General features: G+C 40.6%; 1 protein-coding gene across 9 annotated transcripts in view; it reads right to left on the bottom strand.

Moving 5' to 3' along the window:
- Map4k3 (mitogen-activated protein kinase kinase kinase kinase 3) overlaps positions 1-16,978 on the bottom strand; it is a 161,727-nt gene that overhangs the window by 49,740 nt on the left and 95,009 nt on the right. For all 9 annotated transcript variants that reach the window (XM_057762287.1, XM_057762309.1, XM_057762294.1 and 6 more), the window contains exons 7-13: positions 15,697-15,739; positions 13,984-14,056; positions 9,094-9,225; positions 8,880-8,942; positions 8,712-8,793; positions 8,519-8,629; positions 800-878 (exon numbers count right to left, since the gene is read on the bottom strand). In XM_057762287.1, coding sequence (XP_057618270.1) covers positions 800-878; positions 8,519-8,629; positions 8,712-8,793; positions 8,880-8,942; positions 9,094-9,225; positions 13,984-14,056; positions 15,697-15,739 — 583 coding nt within the window. The remainder of the gene's footprint in view (positions 1-799; positions 879-8,518; positions 8,630-8,711; positions 8,794-8,879; positions 8,943-9,093; positions 9,226-13,983; positions 14,057-15,696; positions 15,740-16,978) is intronic.

The raw sequence follows: 16,978 nt of genomic DNA, 5'->3' as shown, positions 1-16,978 counted from the left end.
TAGCTATGTGTGAGGGTGTGTGTGAGGATGTGTGCCCTGGCAGAAACAGTTCTACACAGCCTAGCTATGTGTGAGGGTGTGTGTGAGGGTGTGTGCACTGGCAGTGGTTAATGGCTCAGATGTCAAAGGACGGTTTGGAGTAGACTGCTCAAGAAGGGGCCCTTTGTCGCAGTTTGCACACAATCTCACACCACAGATTACAGAGTAACTTTCGGCAAGTTACTAAGATAGCATTCAACATCTCTCTCTGTTCCTGTACTCTGTAGATGGGGACAAAAGTCTCCAAAGGGACCCATTCTTCACAGCTAACACTGACTTCACTATTCTGATGCTGTGTTCCCCGAGTTCCCAACACTGACATGCCTCTGCCAGTCTCTTTCAGCTATTGTTTAAATGACTGCTGACCATCCCAGTGTGCAATACTGCCTGTGCTCTTAATAATGCCAGACCTCTGTCTATAAGGCTGCATCTGTTTTTCCTACCACTTCCTTGCATGTACACAAGGCAATAGTTGAAGACAAAGGGGCTTCCAAAAATGCCCCCACCAAACTGGCCTGTGAAGCGCTCATTAAACTTTACATATAACAACAGTGTTACACCACTGACTGCTCTTCCAGAGGTCCTGAGTTCAATTCCTAGCAACCACATGGTGGCTCACAACTGTCTGTAATGCAATCTGGTGCCCTCTTCTGGCCTGCAGGCATACATGCGGGCAGAACACTATAGATAATAAATAAATAAATCTTAAAAAATTTCCTTTCTGGTCACTGACTTAGGATGGCACAGGGTCTATACTCACAGTTTATCTCGGAGCGCGTTTTCTCTTCTCTCACATTTCTACTCGTTGAAGGAATTCTATGTGGTACAGCAACAAGAGGCTTAAAAAAAACAAAATTATTGATGTATAACACCTGATAATGATGTTAGTTTATGTTTCATTTCACAAAAATAAAAATTAAAGCAAATTTTCATATTTTAAAAGGGTAATCACAGTATCAACACAAACTATGAAAGTAAAAATAAAAATATTTTAAGTTGTCCACTCAAAGCAAACTTTTTATTGTGGTAGAATGTCCTTCTATAACTATGTAAAATACACAAAGAATTAAATCATGTTATCTGTTTATCTGTACACATAATACTAGGGGTGCACAGATCCTTTGCAAAAGAACAAACTGGTTATACTCAGGCAGAGAAACCAGAACAGTAGCTCTCAACCTGTGGGTCACGACCCTTTGGGGGTGTCAAAAGACCCTTTCACAGGATTTGCATATCAATTATTCTGCATATCAGATCTTTACAATATGATTCATAGCAGTAGCAAAATTACAGTTATGAAGTAGCAGCAAATATAATTTTATGGTTGGTGTTAGCACCATAATGAGGAAGTGTATTAAAGGGTCACAGCATTAGGAAGGCTCAGAGTTACTGAGCCAGAAGCAGTTGGGCACACCTACAGACCCAGCTATTCCAGGGTAGGGGTTGAGGCAGAAGAATTCGCCCCAGGTGAAGAATGTCCGCCCAGGTAATATGAGGCTGTTTCCATATGAAAGAATGAAAAGAAAACTAAAAACATTATGAAGAAAAAGAAAGATAGCATTATGAAGATTGTAGACAACATTTCATAATGATGGAGTTTACATGTCTTTTACTCATTTTTAATTTTTGTTATATTTTAGTTTTTTACTTGTGAACATTCACGCATGTGTGTGGAGGTCAGGGGACAACCTGGGAGAGTTGGTTCTCTCCTTCCACCACATAGGTCCTAGGGATGGAGCTCGGCTGTCAGGTTGGGTAGCAAATACCTCTACCCACTGAGCCATCTGGCACTTAGGTGTCTTTTAAAGCTTATTCTTTGGCTTACAGATTTTTGAAATAACATTAAATATATATTCACTTGCAGAGGGTAGGAGGTAACAGCATGTTTCATTTTTTGCCACAATATGAACTGGACTGACCGAAGCAAGACTGCTCAAAACTGTAATTATATTTCTGCCAGCTTCAGCATTTGTTTCGCAGAAGCCCCCACCGCCTTCATTAAAGTATGCTCTATATTCCACAGTCTCTTTGGCTTTTCCATACACCATTATAATTCTGCTAGCAAAAGGTAAGTCCACAAGCAATCATTTAATTCGTAAAGGAGTTGTTCATATAAGTTGGCTTTTAGAACGATTACTTTGCCTATTGTCAATGTGAGAGCTATCAAGGACTAAAAGTACCAAAAGAATGAATGGAAACCTATGATTTAGGGAAACTCTCTGTGAACGCATCTCCAGCATGTCGAGAATCAGATCTAGAGGCCATATTGTTTCCAGCATAGACAGCAGAGGCAAACCAAAGCTTCGTGGACTTTTCCATTCACAGGTACTGACTGAGATGATTAGACAAGAAAGCCTCCCTCAAAAAAATGCACACAGAGAAAGATCACTGGGGGAAAGCGCAGTCATGACACCTTCCCTGAAGTTAAAGAGGGGGATGACACTGGGCACAACTTACTCGAATTAACGTGGCCAAAAAGGAAGAGATCAAACAGGTAGAAGAGTTTGGATCTGGGATGGGGGCTCTGAAGGGACAAAGGTCACACAGACACATTCTCAAAAAGTAAACAGAATTTAAGCTTGACCTTTCAAACATGAATTGTTCTTAATAAATGTAATGTACACTAGTCATAAAATCTGCTGTGATAAGTTCTAAGTGAAGGAGAAAACAGTAATTCACAGAAGCGATGATGAGGTAAGAATCGTCCTAATGGCATTTAAAGAAAGAAGCCATTCACAATGATGAATAACTTTCAACTTTCTTTTTAAACAATGTTTTCCATGCCTTAAGGCTGAGTAATTTCTAAGACTTATTAAGTATTGTGAATAAAATAAACCATTTTTGATTTGTTGAAAAACAATCACATTCATTCATTCATTCATTCATTCATTCATTCATTCATATGTGCATGCACCTCCGTGGACACATGTCATGGCATGCATGTGAAGGTCAGAGGACAACTTGAGTCAGTTTTCTCCTTGTAACATGCATGTTCCAGGAACTGAACTCAGGTCCTCAGGGTTAGCAGCATAAGCTCTTTCCTTAACCACTGTGCCATCTCACCAATCACCCGCCTTTTCATTCATAGGACCCCATATAGCCCAGGCTGGTCTGCTTTTACTCATTTTGCCTCCACCTCAGTTCTGGCATTACAGATGTACACCACTATGCCAAACTATTTCTTTTTAATTTAAGATTTTATGTTGCTCAAAATAGCTTCAAACTTTCTATGTAGCTGAGGCTAGCCTTGAACTCTTAATCTTCCCTCTTCCTGCCAAGGGCTGAGATTATAGGTCTGCACAATCATGCTTGGCTCTGACTTTTTAAAAAAATTTGCTTCTTGAAAAATATATAAAATCTTATCCTTTATAAGCCATTTCATGTTGGCTCAAGTTATTACTAATAGGTTTTATGACTATTATTAGATAACACAAATGCAAATATAGCCCTTTAAATAATGAACTAAATAACAATGTCAAGTTTATACTAAATGAAGGAAAGATGTAGACAATATGATAGCACTTGCTAGCTGACATAAGCCAGTTTATTATTTATATGTACATATAGGATTTTATTATGTAGGAAACACTGACTTTGAACTTGTGATCCTGTTAGTGATGATGATCAAAGTGTCTGTCACCATGCTTAGCAAGCTAGTGTTTTATGACCAGAGGGAAATTTTGTACATAAAGACACATATGACATTACTGGGGACATTTCTGGTTTTACAACTAAGGATCAAATGATGCTACCAGTAACTAAAGGGATACTTGTAAATTTCCTGCCTTCACACTGTAGCTGCTCATGCTAATGCTTGTCTGATACGACCTGCGATAACGGGAGTGGTGGTGGTGTCCATTTCTCTTCTATAAGGATTAGCCGATTAAGGCTCATGGTCAATTCCCACTGCAGTCTGTTTCTATAGAAAGGTCTCACTGGAGTATCACCAAGCCCCTTCCGGGATTAGTTGCTCACTAGCAAAGTCTGGAAGTGATAGGCCACAGGGCTCAAATTCAAATCCACTTCTGTTTGGAGTTTAGGGAAAATGGATGCCAACCATCTTAGATCAAATCTAAGACAAATGAATTCTGATACTTTGACGTCATAAGTTCACTTTCAGGTCCCCATCTTTAAAAACATAACCAGGCACATACACCTTACCACAAAAGAAACTTGTAGCCAACCCAACAATAATCTCCCTTAAATTTTCTAGGAATTTTACAAAATATGAAAAATACAATCTTTATTTAAGAGAGGTAACTGGTGTGCAGGCTAGTTTTTATCAACTTGACACAAGCTGGGGTCAACACCTCCATCAGACAGGCCAGCAGTCAAGACTACAGGGCATTCATTTTTAATTTGTGATTAATATGGAAGGGCTCAGCTCATTGTGGGCGGTGCCACCCCTTGCAGGTACCCCTGGCTGGCACAAGAAAGCCATGAAGAGCAAGACAGTGCTCCTCCATGGCATCTGCTTTGGCTCCTGCCTTGGTTTCCCTGATGATCGACCATGACTGTGGCTGTAAGCCAAACAACCCTTTCCTCCCCAGTTGGTCTTCATTAGTGATTTATCACAGCAATGGAAGGCAAACTAGGACATGGGCAATAATATTAAATATCCAAATAAAATAATCTCTTAAACTTCCTTTAAGTTTATTCTAAATATACTTATGTACTCTATGCTGCTATTTAACGTAAAGAAATCCATTATTCAAATATTTGGTCACAGGAATCCAGAAAAATAGAATAAACATTTACAGTTATGTGTTCCTTTACTTTCAAAATTATAATAATTCTTATTATTGTATGTACATGATGTGTGCTTGGGTGTGCGTGTGTGTGCGTGTGTGTCTGTGAGATGTGTGTTTAGGCACACATGTGCCATGGGTATATGAAGAGGACAGATGACAACTTTGGGGGCCAGATCTCTCTATCTGGGATGGAACTCAGGCTGTCAGGCTTGAGTGGAAAGTGATTTTACGCCACAGAACCATCATGCTAGCTCACACTTACATCTTATCATATAGAGCTTGCCTTGATTGCAGTCATTGCTCACAGATACTATTCAAGGATGTAGAGTATTTACACATTGAAATCAAGCATTTAGACTAAGAAGCTGATTCTCATTTTTTAAATGTCTGGATGGAGCTGGAGATGGCTCAGTGGTCCCACTCCCAGCACCTGTGTCAAGTGGCTAACAATCACCTATAACTCCAGCTCCATGGAAAGCGGCACTTCTGGCCTCTGTATGCACCTGCACTCACATGCACACACCTACACACACACACACACACACAATTAAAATAATATTAATAAAATGTAAAACAGTATCGACATTTTTAATCTTCAGTCCTTTCTTACACTTCCTTCAGACCACACTGCACCCAACAGCAAAGCCTCTGAGTTCTCTCTCTCACAGGAAGTGTCTGAGTTCTCTCACAGGAAGTGTCTGAGTTCTCTCACAGGAAGTGTCTGAGTTCTCTCACAGGAAGTGTCTGAGTTCTCTCACAGGAAGTGTCTGAGTTCTCTCACAGCAAGTGTCTGAGTTCTCTCACAGCAAGTGTCTGAGTTCTCTCTCTCACAGCAAGTGTCTGAGTTCTCTCACAGGAAGTGCCTCTGAGTTCTCTCTCTCACAGGAAGTGTCTGAGTTCTCTCACAGGAAGTATCTCTGAGTTCTCTCACAGGAAGTGTCTGAGTTCTCTCACAGGAAGTGTCTGAGTTCTCTCACAGGAGTATCTCTGAGTTATTCTTTTTTCTTACTTCTGAAACAGAGCTTTTGAAGATTACGGGATGTATTTCACTCACAGTAGCTTCCTAATAATGTTCACTGGGCTGAACATAATTTAACATTTAAAAGTGAATCCATAATCCAATAGCTGTTCAAAGGCTACAACCAGAAGAAACCATGGAGAAACACGGCAGAGGGGAAAACCACAATTAAAGAAAATCTGCTGCAGCCTTTTCACTAAGTGAACAAGAGAGAAACTCAAGGAAGTAATGCTAAAAGCATTAAAGACAAGTTTTCTTCAGTGAACAAATTTTCTTCCTTATATCTTCCTTGAAGTCATCCCTCTTCTCTTTCCTTTTACTAGAATTATGCTAAGTGACTGCCCCTAAGAAAGGGCATAATGGTGACATCTCATCTACTTAATGTTAATTCATGGGGGTTCTTGCAACCTTAGGGAGTCATGAGGCCATGTCTGAAGCCCTCAGCAGCTCCATCGTTGAAGTTGATGTAGCATCTATCTCAGGTGATAACAATGCCTAGCAAGTTTCTCCTACAGGAAAGACTCACATACACCCATTGCTGCTGCATGGAGTCTTTAGAATCCTCCTGTAATGGTCTGTCCTGTCCCTTTAAGAGACAAGCCCTGCCTACCCCCTCCCGGACCTGCTGAGACAAACAGATCTTAAATCAGACAGAGTTCCAAAGAGGTAGCTGCTGCTGTGGCTCTCTCTCTCTCTCTCTCTCTCTCTCTCTCTCTCTCTCCTTCTTCCCCTCCCCTTTCCCATTTCTCTCCATAACCCACAAAATAAATACCCAACCTTATTCTACATGGCGAGCCCATCCATCTAGCTCTTTCACCCACCACGTGGCTCCTGCCTAGGACCCACTCGCCCTTATGGCCTGCGGGCCACTCGGGGGCTCCCTGCCTGGAACCCAGCTGCCTTTGTGGACCCGGGGCCCACTGCCCACTGCAGCCACTTGGGGAACAGCGCCATTTTACTTAAACCATAATACCTCCTTCTCCACAGTGTCTACATTTAATGTCTATTTGTCTTCTGTGGACACAGTTCAAAAGGACATGTTGAGTCACAAGCAGGCTAGAGTTTAGACAACAATACAGTGCTCACTGCACTGCAATAAGTAATGGTTCTTGTCCTGCAGTGACACCAGCTTCTTATAAGGTGGCTCATATCCCAGTGACTACAGTACGTTAGTTGTCACTGCATCAAATACCAACATCAACCTTGGCGCACCAATTGCTATGCAAACAACAGGCTCACATCTCAACAGTGACTAGAAAGGAGACTCAGAAGGGAGTATGGCGGAAAGCATCTTTGCCCTGTGTCATGAGGTCAAAGGACAAGGTGTGCTGTGCTTGGTAGCTACTGGTCAGCAGGTTATGGGGTGCTGAGTGATCTAGATTATTTTTCAACATAAAAATGAAATACACAAATCTTAGCCTTACTTCCTATTATATATCAATACTACATAGTATCATTCACTTCCAAATATATATATACATACATATATATGCATATATATATGCAATTGATAACATAAGTTTTTAATGTTTGAACCAAAAATTAAAATCTCATGGAAAAATCTAATTATTCCCATTAATTATTAAGGCTGCTTTGCAGAGTTTCTGCTTACATGGTCTAGGGACTCAAACACCCCAAGCAGACCTTGAACTTATCTTCTTGCTTTAGCCTCCAGAGTGCTGAAATTACAAGTGTGCACCACCACATCTGGCCTAGCGGTCACTTTTACAGTCCCTTGCGGGTACAGGACCTCTTTTGTACTAATCAAATTTATAAAGCCAAATTTCCTAAAATTACACCAAACAGCAAAAACTAACTTCCTCCCTAGTATTGGAACAAATATACTTTACACTTAACTTTCATACTTTCATACTTCTTTTCAGGACTTATCAAAAAGAGATGTCTATTTATCAGAGCATAAATATGGAGAGCTAGGATGACACTGAGTTGACACAGGGTTCTCCCCAAGACAAGCTGACCATCTACCTGAATTATGGAGATGGCTCTCGCTCTTCCAGTGTCACCTTGGAACTCCGCATCATCCTGAGTGCTTGCCGTCCAACTGAGGCAGTAACAGAATTTGGCTGTGCACTTGGCTATTATTATTCTAGGACAGGTCGATACGCTAACAGAAATGGGGATTCCACCATGTTAGGGCTATTGTATATCTAAAACTGGCTTGTTTTTATTTCCATGGTGGAGAATCATGGTTTCAGTTCTTAACTACCAATTCCCAATACCGTACAAAGCCTGGTACCAGGGTTCTTTCAAGAAAAGTGGAGGTTATGCTTTAACATCATCTAGAGGCATCTCCCCTGCTGACTGAGCAACCTAATGTAACTACGGAGAAGTAACTGTGGTGATTTCAACAAGTGGACGCATCTAGTACCGCGCAGTGCTGGCGCACGCCTTTCATCCCAGCACTCAGGACACAGAGGCAGGTGGATCTCTGAGTTTGAGGCCAGCCTGGTCTACAGAGTGAGTTCCAGGACAGCCAGAACTGTTACCTGTCTCAAAAAAACAAAAACCACCCCCCCTTCCCAAAAAAGAAAAATGTTTCAAGTGACTACCAGAACAAAGAATTAATTACCCTCCCCAAGCAAGAGTTTACTTAAACTAGAAGATAAAAACTTAAACTAGAAGACACCCACGCACGCAAGCACGTGCACACACAAAACTACGTACACTAGTCAGTGAAAACAACGCCTACCTCAGGGTCGTCGTCATCGAAATCGTGGAATGTGGAATGGTCTGGATTATTCACTTTATCCAGCAACTCTATTGCCAAAGACCTTGTCAGAGGCTGGGTGACAAAGGGGTGCTATAAAACACACAAAACACTTTAGAAATTGGACTGCACACCTATCTTCTGACTATGGGGATGCTTCAGGGTAAACTAATACCTGTAGTAGCTTTTCTGCAGTGGGTCTTTTCTTTGGATTTTTGGTAAGTGCCATCTTCACGAAATGATGGAAACTATTTGACCTGAGAAAGGTTGGAAATTAAGCTTCTGTAGTTTAATTCCCTTCTTGCTTACCTTATTATAAAAGTCACTAAACAAAGATACTTACCACTTCAACTTATCTTTTAGTTTAGGAGGCTGGAAATTGCTTTTTGTCATTAGAAATAATGCCCTGGAAAACAAATAAAACATTGGACATTCTAACACATTTCACATTCTAACAACAGGAATACATTCCTATCTAGTCCCATCAAGGCTAAAGTAGATTCATGACATAGTCAATAAGCATCAATCTGCACTGGGTTTAGTGTGGGCACACTGACCTCATGGGGTGAAGGTCAAACATGGGTGGCTGGAGCTCAGCCAGCTCAATGGCAGTGATGCCCACTGCCCAGAGGTCACACAGCTGATTGTACCCTCCTTTCCTTTCAACAGCCGCAACTTCTGGGGCCATCCTGCAGGAAATAATCCAGAAACAAAACCTTTGTGGTTAGTGTGCTTCCCTTTATTCTCATGAGAGGCACATGGACTTGTCAATATCTCAATTGAGTTCTGTTGAGTCCTTGGTGTCTGGAAATAGATGCTGTCCTAGCTACTTTCCCGAGTACTTGGTGTCTCATCTCAACCTTCCCAGTTCTTCTTTCATCAGTTACCTGCACTACAAAGTTTATGGAAATTCACCAGTGTGACACTAACCTGCCCCAAAGTTCTATAAAGAAATGACATTTGTAACAAATGGTCATAACTGTTTCACAGGACACTCATGTCATTTGCCTGCAACTTGGTCATTGCTTCTATTTTACCATTTCTCCAGGCACCAAGAATTTTCACATTTGTATTTGATTTATATTTACTATAAACTTTTGAGTGTTTTAAAAAAGTTTTATTACAATAATGAAAAAGTTACCAAAATGAGTGCCTCCTTTTCAAATTTTTTTTATTCAGAGGGAAGTTACCCAGATTTGGTAACTTTTAAATTCATTTTAACTTTGCTATTGTTTTAGTCTAATTATATCTTGACTTGCTTAAATGGTTAATTTTCAAACACACAAATTTTTAAATCCCAAACCATAGTTTTAGAAATAACTGAGAAAAACACATAACATTTCCAGTTCAAAAGAGCAAGCTGAGTGGGTGCTTCACAAATGAACATACTGTTTTCCAGTATGGCTGCAGGGAGTCAGGTCAGGTTCAATAGAACAAAACAAACAAACAGGCAATTCTCAAAACACTTGGTCTTAAAAATGAATTCATCATGAAATACCTCTCCTGGAAATGTAAACTGCGGTAAGGAAAGGGACATTCAAGTGCTCTGGGTCTTAGGACAGCCAGGGTGCAGCCACAGAAGAGGGAAGCCCCACAGGGGCTGAGCTCAGAAAGCAGCAGTCACCCTTCCCAAGCCCAGCACACCAGCGAGCTTCACAAGGACACCCAGATGGGGCAGCTACTCCTGCCATTTACAACCATGTGTGCCACCCGTCTGCGAACAGGTGCTTGCTGCTACAAATACACAATTTAATAAAATATTATGAACATCCCCCGCCCTCTGCCCCCAAACAGGGTTTCACTGTGTATCAGACCTGGCTGTCTTGGAGCTCACTCTGTAGATCAGGCTGATCTCAAACTCACAGAGATCCGCCTACCTCAGCCTCCCCAGTGCTGGGATTAAAGGTGTGTTTCACCAGGCCTAGCTGAACACTCTTATTGTAAGAGTAAAAAGACTAAGTTATGACTAAAATTAAAGTAAATGCTTTAGAAAAACTTGTTACAGACAAGTTTGTAAAGACAACCACCAAAAGGCCTAGTGAATAAGGCAAGGGCACGGCATTCACAAAGTACCGTGATGGCTTACACCTGTGACTCCATGTGCAGGCTATTTGAAGAAAGGGCAGAAGAACTATAGAGACACAGGCCGCAGGAGTTGCCAGAGGTAGGGGCGGGTACAGAAATGTGTCTGGATTCATCTTAATGGTTATCCTCCACCAAAAGCTGCTGGGTCAGTGTGAGTTTCGTCATCAAAAATGCAATGTCTCGAGGGCATTCACTACTCATCCCACCTTCCCTTCAGCAGGCTTTCCTGACTAGCTGCTAGCCTGACCACTTTGCAAGAGCGATTCTGTATTTTGAGATAAAGGTGGGAAAGGCACGGCACAAGACAGAGACGGAGAGCAGGAGTGTTAACCAACCTCACATAACTCAGTGTCACATGCTCCCCAGGTATCTCCCACTCTACCGGGATTAATTTCTGGAGATGTTGGTAAAGATGAGTCCTTAATAAACATTAGCTGGACGTGTATACAGAATCGGGAGAGTCAGGAGATGTGTGTTCCTCCAGATGCTAAAGAGAGGACTTGGGAAGAGTAGTGGATTTTCCTCAAATTCTTGCTCCTCTCTGAAAGCAAGCCAGAACCAGGAAGGGCAGAATAAGGAGAAACAAGTACACACCTTCTGAAGCCCTAGAGGATATACCGTACCTAGCACCACTGAGAGACCAAAACAGAATGCAGAATAACACTTCGAGAAGACAAGACAACCCAAGGGTGCAGAGGATGAGAACGCATGACCGAGTAGCCTCACAGACTGCCCTACATGCTGTAGAGTTACTAGCTAACCTAAGTCAGGTTGAGGCTGGCTGAGGACAATAATAGCGCTTAAATGTCAATAGTTAATTCCCCAGGTTTCTACTCTGAGCGCAGCAATTCCTCCTTCCTCGTTCTCACAGGACAAGGACCAGTAGAAATATGACAGGCTTTGCTGAGGAATTAAGTAGATCTGAGTACAGAATGCTGAGTTCCCCAGTGCTCTTTGCCTGCCCATGCTGGGAACACTAACCACCAGGCCCACACCTTGCCTTTGCTGCATACCGAGATGTAAGTCAGCTTTGCTTTCGTATTCTGTGCCAGGCTCTATTTGCCCATCTCTTTGGCTGTCCTCAACCTCTTGGGCTCCAATAAGTCTCCTGTCTCTGCCTCCCCAAAGCTGGGACTATAGGCATATACACCACACTCAGTTCTACCTACAGCCAGTTGCTACCATCTTGCTCTTTGGTGTAAACTAACATACAATGATTTTTAAACTTTTGAGGGACGCCTCCTTCATAAAAGCCTGAATGTAAAAAGCTGAGGAATTCTTAAGGAAATATGAAGATTTTTTGACCTTCTCAACTCTAACTCTGGCAGGCCTGCAACTTGATATGTAGGCAGACCATCAGGCTAGCCTTGAATTCATCGAGATTCACCTGGATCTCGAACATAATATTTTTTTTTAAGTGAGTGAAATGGAGTGGAGTGGCGCATACCTTTAATCCCAGTACATGGGAAGCAGAGGCAGGCAGATCTTTGTGACTTTGAGGCCAGTCTGGTCTACAGAGTGAGATCTAGGACAGCCAGGGCTAAATGAAACCATCTAGAAAACAAACAAACAAACAAACAGGGAGAAAGTGAAAACTAGTGGGTTGATTCAAGTGGTCTGAGGTATAACTAATGAAACCTAGAGAAGAGATGGAGCAGAGAAACGACCAAGTCAACACTGAAGGAGTACTTCCTGGAGGACCATCTAGAACACAGAAGAAATTCATCTCTGGGGTAGAAACCAAATGAATAAAGGAAAAAACAAGCAAAATAGCTGGGATACCAGGAATCATCAAGGAATATCAAAATGTAAGTCATCACTGTGGGGGAAAGTGTGGGTTACAGCCAAAGGAACATGCAGCATGACGGCTTTCCGTGGCATCACAGAAAAGCCACACATACAACACCTCAAAAATTCTGACCTAGTGTTCTACACTCAATCAAATGTGAGGCTAGACATGCAAAGTCCTAAATATTTTATACCCATACACCTTTTAACAGAAAGACACTAAAATGTATTTCAAAAAAGATAAAAATAGGAAGACCTAGGGCAAAGTTCTACTAAAGGCTATACTTGAGGATAAACAGAACAGAGAAGAAAAGGATAGAAGACTTCAGAAAGAATTATTCCAGGAAGAAAAATACAGGGATGTAGCTCAAGTGTAGAGTGTCAGTCCAGGATGTACTAAGTTCCTGTAAACACACACACGCATACACACACACACACACACACACACACACACCCCTGATAGCTTAACAAGCTTTATGGGTATAGGAAATCTATCATCTTACAGAACTGGGCAATGTGAGGAGGTATGGAATGCTTATAGATTCAAGATCTAAGCCAATTAAAAATGAAGCCAAGAAGAGTGGTGGTAGACTAGGAACATTGCAAAGACAAGACAAATGACGAATGAAGGAGCTGAAATCTTCAACTATTGAAGTCTACAAATAATGGCTAGTGCTAGACACAAACAAAAGACAGGGCTGTAAGATTTCTATAAAGTCATCTTAGCACTAATTGACTTTTAAAAATTTGTATTTGAAAAAGACAAATAAGAAATTATATTTATCATGTCTCCAACTTAAACCAAACCAGACCAGTAATGCAGCTGTGCACTGAGGGCCAGACTAGAGATGTCGGAGAGTGGGAGCTTTGATGTTGAAGTCCTGGCAAGACTATGCAGCGGTGAAAACCAGCTAAGCCACCCAGCACACAGCTAAGTAGCCAAAATGATGGAGTAAGAAAAGGAATCAATGATAGGGCAGAGTAAGTAATCACTGACAGGGGGTTACCTAAGATAGTAAAGACTATCTACAAGACAGGTATGGCCGGAAAGGAAGGTCTGTGGATGAGAGACTACTAGAAAAGGGTTCAAGGACTGAACTGGGGCCTGGCATGCAAGATTCCAAATGCCCAGAAGCCTGCCCTTGATTGCAGTCAACCAAGACTGCAAAAAGGTTTGGGGAGACAGCTCAGTGGTAGACTGTTTACTCAGCATGTTTGAGGTCATAGGTTCAGTTCCCAGTAACACCAAAAACAGCAAAGATTTTGAAAACTGTGAATAATATAATTATTGGAACATGCAAGAAGAAAAAGATATTAAAAACATTAAAATGTTTTAACTATGTGTTAAAACATTGTTATTAAACATGTGTTATTAAAATCCATCTAAAAGAATACATGCTTACATTACTAACCTCACTGACTTCCTTCATGTATTCTGTCTTAGGTCTAGGAATTCTGACCAGTCTTTTTCTTTTCTTTCCTTTCCTTTCTTTTTTTTTTTTTAAAGAAATGCTGTATTCAATAACAATAGGACAATAAATTAATATTTTTTAAGTAAATTAAAATAAAATTACCAATATGGGGTACCAATGAAGGACTTCCGTTTGGCAATTGTAGCTGTTATCTGTGCAGAAACTCCAAAATCAGCTATTAAAAAATAGGAGAGGAAATAAAATCATTTAAGGTAATACCAAAAGTAACTTTCAATAACTATTTTCATCAATTTCACAGAAATGGAACAGTCTCACACATGTTATGTTTTCTAACTTGGTGGACTATTAAAACATCACAAAGTAGTCTGTAACACAGCCAGATAGATTCCCATGTAATTCACATCAATGAAATAACAACAAAAGTTAAGACTAAATAATTTTGATAGGAAACAAAGGGTTTGGGAAAATTTAAACTGACACTGATGTAATTTCGAGTTTCTAGGAATCTCTATTTCAAGGAGTATTACTAGAGAGGACCTTTATGTAGCTATATATTTTACTGACTCTCTGCCAGACCCAGAATGACACCGCAGACGAACATGCCCACTGCTAAACCCATCTAATTAAAAAGACCCCAAACATGACAGTCCCCAAATCCTTACCTCTGCAGAACAGTGCAGGTCACTAGTGGGGACCTGCTACTGTTCCTTAAGCATGCTCAGCTCAGTTCTACTATTTCTAGTGTGTTTACAACTCGAAGTCCGCCCTAAGGGAAAGCAGGCATGAAGCACTGCACAAACTCAGCGGCTTGCAGAGAAGGCTCAATGAGTACAACACTGAGGGCACAGGACCACACAGATCAGGGCGAAACCTGCTCTCCTCACTCACACTGACAGCTGCTTAGGAAAACTACCTTGTATGTTAATAACTAGATAAATATTGTCAATCTGATTAGTCCTAGAGTAGGCCATAGTTCAAAGAAGTTTCATTTGTCTGTTTATGTTGTGGAGCTAGGGACAAACCCAGTGCCTTGTACTTTCTGGACAAGGGCTCCCACCGAGCTAACATCCTGAGTCCTATTGACATTTTTAGAAACAAACGCATATTTAAAAATTTCATTTGTCCTAAGTAGTTTCAAAATAATGTTTCCACATTTGTTAGTATATTCTTGTTACCAGTTAATAAAGTTACTATATTGAACACTTTTCCTGATTTAAACTCATACTGAGTTATTACTGGTTCTGAACTTTATTTTAATTATACCTTATACGTCACTGTTTAAAGTAAAGCAACACTTAGCATCTAAATTATATTCTTAAATTATATATAAATATTTACTATATAAATTGTATTCTTATATAAATTATATTCTTATATAAAAATAATACTGTTTGCTTTTTAACTACAAAGTACTTTTGGCACTACTAAATATTATTTATTTGTTTGTTTGTTTAATTTTTCTTCTCGTTTCTGGTTACAATTTATAGAGATTTCCTACTGGAAGCTCAGCCCCCGGGCTTAGACGTAAGAGTTCCAATGCATATAACTTCATGGCATTTTTGCAACGATTTGTTTCCTGTGAAGGACAAACTAATGCCTGTTTAGGGGTAGGGAAATGAGACAGAGAGGTGACTGGCCTGCAATGAGATTTTCACTGAAAAATAAATATGCTTATTCCTAGGGATGACCAAGGATGGACAGAGACTTGCAGCACTAAAAAATAAATACAATATCCCTAGGGGTGATCTAGGACAGAGGACTTGTAGTTCTGAAAAACAAAACAAACAAAACCTCAAACCAAACTCAACTATATCCAGAAAAACATGTGCATGCGATGAATTCTGATTTACTTACCTAATTTCACATGACCATTATCCGTTAATAGAATGTTAGCGCCCTTCAAAGGGAGAACATTTTAGTTGAGTGGGAAACATTTTATTAGGTGAAATATATATTAGGTTAACTATACATATCAAATAATCACAGCCATAGACATAGAAATCCTTAAATTTAAAATGTGTTCAGCAAAAATGCTACATAATATAGGAAACATTGTTGTTCACTTTTCAGTTAATCTCATGATGTTTACATATGTGCTCCCCTAAAAAGGCTCCTTGCTAACACGGTATGAATTCCAGCACACACATGATACATTTCCATCTAAATGCTATTTCTTGGCCATCACATACCATCGCCACACTAAAATGTTATTTTAGTCTCATATTTCAATTGCTCTGGTTATTATTTAAACTTGACTACTATATTTTCCATCCTTAAGAAGCCTGCTCCCTGCCCCCAAAACTGACCAGTGCTGGCACATGACTATCCTACTTATTGGTAGATGAGTTTTCTATCCTAATGGCTTTCTCAAGAGCTTTGATTCAGCTAGCATACCGATCACTAGCTGTGGGTCCATAGCCAATCCCATGTAACTCTTAAATGAGCACACCAAACCAGGAAACTCTTTAATTCAATGTGCTGGTATGATTATAGGTCAAGGGAAATGTTCTTAGATCCCTCCAACAAAAGAAACAGAAGAAGAAAAGAAAGAAAGAAGGAGTGAGAAAAAGAAGAGTAGATGCAGGAGGTGGTGGCATACACCGTTAATCCCAGCACTCCTGAGAAAGAGGCAGGTGGATCTCTGTGAGTTCGAGGTCAGCCTGGTCTATACAGTGAGTTCTAGGACAGTCAAGGCTACACAGAAAAACCGTGTCTCAAAAAATTAGGGGAAAAAAATAGAAAATGGAGAGTTCTAGACCCCTAGAACATCATTCGTGAAGTGGAGCTACATTCACTCATAACCACTGATCTATGGGACAATGGGGAAAGGGAAGAGATGCTAAGAGCCCACATCAGGGCTTCCCATCTATCTCCCTCTGCACAGTTAGACTCCTGCCAAATCTTTACTATGCTCTCTCCCCACCGTCACGTTGATTTTCCTAAGTTACAACCTTATCACTCTGACCCATTTGTTATTTCCTCTATCCATCCCCCCCTCTTCTCTGAGAGACAGCTGACTGCCAGGCAGGCACTTAAACTCTGGTGTACAGTAATAAGCAAGTTCCAGTGTTTGTGTGTGTAGGTGAGAAAGAAGATAAAAAAAATGATTATTTATGGCCCAACAAAAGAGTCAAAG

The sequence above is a fragment of the Chionomys nivalis genome, chromosome 1, assembly GCF_950005125.1.
Source record: "Chionomys nivalis chromosome 1, mChiNiv1.1, whole genome shotgun sequence".
Classification (NCBI taxonomy): Eukaryota; Metazoa; Chordata; class Mammalia; order Rodentia; family Cricetidae; genus Chionomys; species Chionomys nivalis.
The sequence above is the reverse complement of the archived record's forward strand: the minus strand, read 5'-3'. Positions and strand labels throughout refer to the sequence as shown.